Source organism: Denticeps clupeoides, chromosome 3, assembly GCF_900700375.1.
Source record: "Denticeps clupeoides chromosome 3, fDenClu1.1, whole genome shotgun sequence".
Lineage (NCBI taxonomy): Eukaryota > Metazoa > Chordata > Actinopteri > Clupeiformes > Denticipitidae > Denticeps > Denticeps clupeoides.
Window position 1 is genome coordinate 5936255 of NC_041709.1, and position 8668 is coordinate 5944922.

At 43.1% G+C, this 8668-nt stretch overlaps 1 protein-coding gene and 1 long non-coding RNA gene across 2 annotated transcripts; both read right to left on the reverse strand.

The window, feature by feature from the left end:
- Positions 1-149: 149 nt before the first annotated feature.
- rnf224 (ring finger protein 224) lies at positions 150-2505 on the reverse strand. Its single transcript, XM_028974451.1, has 3 exons — positions 2273-2505; positions 1296-1628; positions 150-558 (listed from the first exon to the last, which is right to left on the reverse strand). Exons 2-3 carry the CDS (start codon positions 1506-1508, stop codon positions 259-261), a joined length of 513 nt encoding a protein of 170 aa, XP_028830284.1. The 5' UTR covers positions 1509-1628; positions 2273-2505; the 3' UTR covers positions 150-258.
- A 3540-nt stretch (positions 2506-6045) lies between these two features.
- Positions 6046-8085, reverse strand: LOC114785540 (uncharacterized). The gene is made up of 2 exons (XR_003749073.1): positions 7820-8085; positions 6046-7365 (listed from the first exon to the last, which is right to left on the reverse strand). It is a non-coding gene; the product is annotated as an uncharacterized LOC114785540 (long non-coding RNA).
- Between the last annotated feature and the right edge of the window lie 583 nt (positions 8086-8668).

The window sequence follows — 8668 nt, forward strand, 5'->3', positions numbered from 1 at the left end:
ATCATTATTTCAATGTGAACTGAAAAGCAGTAGTTCAGAAAATGCAGCATCTGAATTTCTTTTAAGAGAACAAACCCCAAAGCCTTTTTTTCTGCACTTTCACTGGTTATAGTCTATATATTGTATATTTCCATATATTTATTGGCCAATTTATGTTCCTTTTTATGTTCTAGATGGTTACCTCTGGTTAATCCAGTACTTCCATTCCTTGTGAACATCACTATTTCCTTAGTTCCATTTCATGATGTGTATATAGCTCTAGCACCACCAGCAGCAGAGGAGGCACCGGCGACAGCAGGGGCTCCGTTGGAAACGTGGCTCGGCCAGCGCACCATGCACCCAGGCCGAGGGTGGCTGCTCCACGATGGGTGGAGGTTTGCTGAATGAGGGTTTGTTCTCCAGCTGGTTCCTGGTTGAACTGCTGTGTCGTAATCCACTCCGCTGGCTCTCTGCCTCGGCCTTCACACCCAGAAATGCTGCCAGGTCCAGGTCTAGACCACTGGCACCCCCACGGGGTACAGGGGTGTTCTGCCGGCATTGAGGGCAGGGTATCCATGTCTACATGATGGAAAGACACTTCAGTTCATTTTTTTTTTTAAGATAATGAACATTTTGTCCCCCTGCCATAATCCTTCATTGGCTATATGACTTGGTTGAGTCAGCCTGGGTTTCTTGTGTACAGTATTTCACAAAAGTGAGTACACCTCTCACATTGTAAACACCGTATCAGTCTCATATCTTCAATGTGAATAATGCATTGTACAGCTTGTATAACTAAATTTAATGTCCCCTTATTAACCACTTTCAAAAGTAAGTACACGCCTAAGTGAAAATGTCCAAATTGTGTCAATCTTTTGTGTGGCCACCATTATTTTGCAGCACTGCATTAACTGCATGGACTTTACTAATGCTTCCCAGGTTGAGTCACGTGACACCAGGAAGGTGGGCACAATTTTGACATGTTTTCATTTAGGGGTGTACTTACATTGTTGGAGGTTTATACATTAATAGCTGTGTGTTCAGTTATTTTGTGGGGACATAAAAAAAAAAAAGTCTTATGCACGTTTTACACTAATTTAAAAATGCGAAGGGTGTACTCACTTTTGTGAGATACTGTAGGCTTCTCAAGCTGACCTTAAATCCTAAATCTGGCCTGGCACGATCAAAACCTTGATATGCACTGTGGGACACGTAATGATAATCTAGATCGGTTAAAACCCTGGTCCCTTTTTTCCATGTCATTTTTAGTAAGCGAGTTACTTTTTGTTTAGCATCTTCATGGAGAAGATGCTTGCCTGATCATTGATGATGGTGTCCAGGCGGCGCAGGCAGGCCTGACAGAACGTGTGGCCGCAGTAGAGCTTGCGTGGCAGCCTCTCGTTCAGGTTAAAGGCGCTGTAGCAGATAATGCAGTCCAGCTTCCTGCTGTCTCTGGAGGGTGGGGCAGGTGCTGGCTCCACGTCGCCCTCTGCTGTCACCTCTGGTGCAGGCACGTCGTCTTCCGACATCTTGCCTTGACAAGTGCTTTCACTCCACCCAACTTTAATTAGGCTTTAATAAGATGCTTCATATCAGCCTCATAATGAGCGGCAGAGTGGCCAAGAATGCAATCTGTCTTTCTGTGGGTCCTCCAGGAACAGTTATGAAAAAAAGGATTAATAAAAAGTTACTAGACCCAGTAAAAAGCACTAATCTACTTTTAATCAACAATCTGTCTCGGTCTGAATTTGGCAAGTTTTGAATGGTTCATTCCAAACTCGGTAAATACACAGTCATGCCTGTATCTCATAACAATTCATCAGATAAGTGATGGTGGCCATACTTTCTCTTCTTGCTCTTAAAGACTGTGATTTAAAGATCCCTTTTCAATATGTTTTTGTTAAATGTTGCAGCATCTCGTGGCTCTGTTGGCCTAAACTGGTTTATTGCTTGTAAGCAGAGACAGACAGATCTGTTTACCACGAACCGTCTGCTTCAGTGAAAAGAACAGGTGCTCACTGAAGACCCGGCCAATGAAAGAGAGCTCTTCCAGGCCCGGTGGCCAAATACGATCACATAAAATATGAATATATAACAAACAAAATGAGAACTTTTTCAACAGTGTCTGCATTGCCTTAAATCTTGGGTTATATTGAGCTATGGTGTATTGAATGGGGTGGGGGATCGAAATATCTAAGATCACAGCCAAATAATGACATAAAAAAATTCTATCTAGTGACACTTGGATTTATTGATGGGTCACCCAGCAGGTGACCTGAGGCCACTTTCTTACCTGCTTTCGTCTTGTGTGCAGGAAGCGCTCGGCCCTCTGTAGTCCTCAGCGGCGCGCTTCTGAAGTGTCCCTCATCTCAGCAGTCTTTTCCGGGGTAGGACCTGCGAGTTACTGGGTTCGGTCTGCGGCCACAGACCGGTGCCTGGGTTTCCTTTGTGTGGAGCGGGGGACGAGTGTGCACATGCCTGTCCGCGGGGCTGCCCCTGCTACACAGCGGAGGATCTTCCTTTGTTGGGCTCCTCTATTACAGCAGCAGCAGCAGCAGCTGCTTTCAAACGGGTCAGACAATGTGTACTACTACACTGCTTCCCTGGGCTGCTTTAATATTTAAGAGCTTCTTGCACTCATGAACTTACACAGACACACACACACTCTGCCTCTTAGACTAAATACACATTAATTGAGATTAATGAAAGCACAAAATGATATGACTAAAGCTGAATGGAACAAGGACATATATAGTATTACTTCATCAGAGACATTTAGAGAACAACGTGTAAAAGCGCGTGTGTGTTTAGTGTGTGTACTGGTGAAAGATGAGTGTTCCTGCAGGGAGGGTTGCAGGCGGTGGGGCTGATCACTTTACTCTGCAGACACAAAGGAGACTGTGAAACCCGAAACCCTTCACTCACAGTCTGCCTGTCATCAGCACAGACTGGACAAGCGAGCCCCAAAACCGGGTTCCAAACTGCTTATCCCCGCACCCCTGGTTTTGCTTTGACCCTCAGTATCATACCTACATGTAGGATCGTTACCAAGGCGTGAAACACAGGGGATGTAGTAGTGACTGGACTGTGTAATCCTGGAATATGATGCAATTATGTGTATTAAACCATAGCCTTTACAGCTATGAAAGGTTTAGTGCGATGGTTCTAGTTATTATTATGTGACTGTATTGTACAATAAGAGTACCTGTTGGGTGCTGTGTACTATCGTTCTACAGGTGAACTGTATATTGGGTTTGTACCCTTTAACATCTCTTGCACGCTGCTCCTCACATTTTCTTTACAGCCATAATTTGTCAATTGACAAATCCTCAACCAATCCAGTCAATTGACAAACCTTTAAACAATATTTCCTGTTTGGAGTAAAAACACTCAGAGAAAGAGCTGGGCGCTGCTGTGATGGAAAGCACTGAGTGAAAAGAGCCACTAGATGGCTCCACGGAATAAATTCACTGTGCATGAGCGAAGGACCTGAACGGGGCCTGAAGACTCCTCATTCCATGCCTGCTTCATTAACTAACCCGTGTTAGGATTCCAGTACTCCTGGATGCCAGGCAGGCTTCTGCTGAGAATTCTGGGCAGAATTACTGTGATGTGTCTCTTGTAAAAAGAGATCTAAAAGTGCCGATCTGGCAACGGTTCTCTTGAACTGCAAATAAATTGATGTTGGGGGGTGGGGTGTCACCATGACATTTTTGATGGGAACTGATTTTGACATCACATTTTACAATGATCCCAACACAGGAGATAAAGTGGAGGGGGGAAAAAAAGACAGTGTCTTCTTTCTTGTAACTATGCGTAGTTCAAACACTTGTCTGGTAATTAAGGGGACGTGGGGAATGACTGCTATCAGTACCAGGGATCATGCTAATGTTTCAGCAGAACAATACTGGGAGTTTTCCCCAGTTTGTGTCACATTTTGCTTACCCTTTCAAGTTTTGGATTCCAGTTCTCTGTGACGGAATGGCATAACAATGTCTTTTGTGCTGTTCAGACTGAAATGAATACCGTTTCGTGTTCTAAAATAAGTGGTGACCGTGCTAAAGTGATGCTCCAATAACTGGAAAAAAGAGCACTCATGGTGAGTTAAAATACTCCGGTTTCAGCCTTATTGGATCAGTAGCAACCGTGTGAGTGTCTTATAGCAGGCAGGAAAACACCATTCATTTGCCTTTTTTTCTCAATGAGTGACTCCAAATAATGAACCACGGCAAGGAAGTGCTAAATATAGCATTTACTCATTTGAGGAGTAAGGAAATTATTCGGGAAATTAGACTCTTGCCTAGTTCAAGGTGTCACCGTATTTACCAGAACCACAAAGTGTCAGTTGTCTTTAAAAACTGAAGCCACCATTGGTCTATTACGCCCAGTAGACTAATTTTAATGAGAAAATAATTGTTTTAATGTCCATTATTTATCCTAACCGTCTAATTTGTTATGTTTCTGATTTATTTTCCCCAGTTGAATGGGCAGTAATCAGATGACTCTACATTTACACTGTACATTTTTACAGATAAAAAGATTCTTAGGTTATTCTTATTACTGTTGTGTGAACACTCTTAAATGGGACCACTGGAATTCATAAAAATAAAATATTTTTTAAGAAACAAACTAAGCTTATTCAATTGAAATGTCATTGTTATGGTATTATTATGGTATCACATATGTAAGTGACAAAGTGGCAGAAAAATTCTAAATCTGTACAACCAATCAGTCCCCATTTTATGCACTTTACTATAAAAATACAGTTCACAGCACACTGTAAAAAAGGTATTATGTTTATTAAAGAATCTGTTCACATTTAACTGAAGTTTGCTGTTCCTTAATTTCAAGGAGCTTGTCTGACATTTCACGTCCTAATACACAGAGGATTTCAATCTTGCTTTCTGTGTAAGCTTGGTAATGTCCTGTAAGTCGTTGCCTTAGATTTATTTTGTGCCTATTGTACGTAGGTTCCACACCCCCTGAAACCAGAAACATGCAGCAACCTTTAGACTTTAGGCAGGCAGGCAGGCAGGCGTATTGCAGCAGGGATCAGGAATGTTGCCTTCCTGCTTGACCACATTACTTTGATGACAGCGGCGGCTGTAGAGCTGTCAGGACGGTCAGCCGGGCCTCTGCGGCAGGATTTGGTTGGTGCGCTGCAGGGAGGCTTGCAGGCCCAGGCCATGGGCTTTCTTCTCATTTAGTATTTTTATTTTTTTTTAAACTATGACCTAATGTTTACAAATGGGTAGCACTCTCAGGGCGTTCACACTCACACACACACCCACACACACACTCAGTGTGTGGTCACAAGCACATTTTGTTTTCATACATTTAACCTCTGTTTGTCCTTTTAGCACTGGTGTGTGCTCATGACGTTACCATGGATACCATTACCCTCCAAGGCCACTTGTGTCTGTCAGAGGTGAGAGCCGCCTCCACATTTAAACAGATCGCGCTATTTTAACACAAATCTGCCACATTAGACTGTGCACCACAGAGTTCGAGTGTGTCGTATCCAGCTCAAGAAAGTGTTTCAACCTGTATGAGTGCATTTGCATTCTTGCACATTAAACATTCCCTTAGCATAAGTCACCTCGTCAAAGCCATAAAACAAGACAGTCCACAGCTCTGTCCACTAAATCTCTGAGATTTCACATAGTGTCACAACCATCAACAGCCAGAATTTACTGGTTAAATTTATTTGAACTTAGTTACCCAAGTAAGCAAACTGGAACAAGTACTGCTGTTGATGTGTGTGATCTTAAAAGAAGTTAGTGTTAGTTGAATGAACTAATTCCCACTCAGTGTGTCATTTGTGGGAAAATTACGCTGACAATATTGTCCCATTTAGCTGTTCACACACTAAGAAAGAAGGAAAGGATGAGATCCCCTGAAGGCGCAGCAATTTTTTACATAGTTTTTTTTCTTCCTGGAAGCCCGCTCTCAGGTTCTAAACCGGTTCTCCTGCTGTGTGACTGTCCTCACCAGCCTGTCATCATGGAGACCGGCTGAATAACAATGACTTGATGTTTTGTATCAGCAAATATGACATGACTCCGATATCAGTCAAATCACCCCATTAGCCTTTTATTTAAGACTATGCTTTTCCTAATTATTAATGTTTTTTAAACTAATTTATCATAAACATGAGATGTCAAATGCTTGTCCATCATTTCAGCATGAGTCATTCTGTGAGGGTGTCTGATATCTTCAGATAAGCAGCTGCCGAGTTCTCATCCAAGCTGTAGAGGTGAGCCGAGTTTACAGCACACCAATCGGCGTTCAGATCAGCTGAAGCCTGAATTGCAGCGGCGTGGAATGCTGGTAGACAATCAGTAAGAAAGTGCGACCCAGCCTCTTCCCCCGAAAGCTCCTTGAAGCCATTAGAGGAGTGTCCTTGAATGCGCCCACTGATTGCAACAAGGCGTGGCATGGCTAATGGGTTGGACTGATCCCTTGAGATTTAAATGAGCCATTTAAAGATTTCAGGACAATTTCAACACCCTCCACCACACTATCACATATAACTTAGGGACAACTTTACCCAGGACTGGACAATAGCATGCTGCAGGCAAAGGCATAATGTTGACAATGCATTTACATATTACGTATCTTCAGGAACAAAGCCACAAGGGCCAGGCGGAACTGTACCAGTCTAAAGAATAGAAAGCTGCTCTAGCTCCTTGGTAAAACTTCATAAATAGACAAAAGTTATATAAGTCACAGTTGGGCGGGTACTCGAAAATGTCTGGACTAAGGTATTGCACCCAAAGAGCCAGAGATGTGCCCTAGGTTAGTACAATAATTACAGTTTTTTTCTAACAGATGCACAGGGATTTCAAATATGGCACTGAGAAGTAAAAACATTCAGCCTTTTTTAAAGGACGCAAAATTTCTCTTTTGTCTTCATTTGGAAGAAATGGCGGCTCCAGCCTAGTCCCACAGTCGTACATAACCACAGGTCTTTCCGATCCAGGGTCCTTGGCACAACTCACTTCCGCCGACGTCGGCAGCAGCAGACACCGCAGCGGCGTACTTGTTCGTTATCTTCCGTCACTGTGTAGGTGGCCTTCCCATTGTAGGCTGGTGTAACCTGGGACCTGTCCAGTTCAGTTCCATAAACGGGAACCCCAGATACAACATCGCCACCGTAGGGGTTGTTCTCCAGGGCCAGGGGATTGATGATGACTGTGCTGGAGTCGGTGCGCAGCTTAGCCCGGGGAATGGTCACGTTGCCATATGGGTTCTCCAGTGAGACATTCATGGTGCCACAAGGTCAGGGTCCAAATCTAACAAAAATGTTGTGGTCGTATGTCTTGTACGTTCAGCTTTTGGTTGTGAAATGTATCATTACTGATGTTGCTGGTGTTCCTTATACACCTTTGGACAAGGGGGAAAAGAAGGTTAAGAATGGCACATGATTAAGGTCCCCCTCAAAAAAGAAGAAGCAGACCAATTATGTCCAAATAAAATAAACTTGAAAGGAAATGTGACATTGAGAAACAATATATTTTACATTCCTATAAATGCCTGAAAAGTATAAAATGTCAGCTGTCTTGAATAGAATATAATAAAAATGTGAAGTATGTGAATGCCAAGTAATATTTAACTGAAAAAGCATAAGAATATTAAGAAGTTAGTTAGTAAGGTGAAGTTTCTTATGCCTGAATAGAATTATTGTATTGCACTAGTACTTCAGGAATAATGAAGTTTAGTCATTTTGAGATTTCTCCATTCCTTCTTAAGCAGCTGTCTGTACCCTATCCTCCACAATCCAACATACAGAAGACAGGCCTCAGTTACGAAACTCTGACATATTTAGTCAATGGCGTACCTCGAGTTTTTCTCTCGGCTCTCAGTGCAGGTGCTGCTGGTCGGGTCGGGGCTGCTGAGCTCCTGTGGGAACAGATCTGCACCTGTGTGTGGCTGCGGTCGAACTGAAGGACTGGGACGTTCTCCCAGAGCAGCTCTCTTTCCCACAGGCCCCACCCCTCACACTAGCGTGGCTGAAACCCAGGTGTGTCGGAAGTTTCCGGACTCAGCCCTGGAATGCCACTCAATCACTGTTGCTGTTGTTTCGTTGTCATGCCTGTTTCATGGCATTCGCAAAGACACAAAGAAAGTGTTGCCTTGGCGACCAGCAACCCCCCCCATAAATCCCCCCACCCAGTCTACAGTCTACATCAAACAGATGAGGCCTCCACAGGATGGTATCAAGGAAATCTTAAATCAACTTAGTAGCCATAGGAAACATGTTTAAGGCATGACTGACGTCTTGCTCAAATCAGAAACCGGATTTCCTGCATACCGTCTGCTGCAGGTATCAGGTCAATAACATTCCCTGGCTAAACATTAACTTTTCTTTCTTTTTTAAGTCACCACTGCTTACATTTACATGTTTACTTTAAGCAGGAACACCTTTGAACAACATATGTGGCCCAGAAAGATTCACACTACGCCAAGAATCTATGAAGCAAAAGCTCTGTACATATGGATTAACAGATGAGCTTTTTTTTTCCCTCTTTTTTTGACATTCATGTTTAAAGATGATGCTCAGAAACGCTCAGTTCAAAGTGTGTGAACTTTTTTCATCCATCAAAAGACAATGAAAAAAGTTGTACACTGAGTAGATTTAGGAAAGAAGGAGATCACTGAACAGAAGGAGTCGTTCTGATGATGGTTA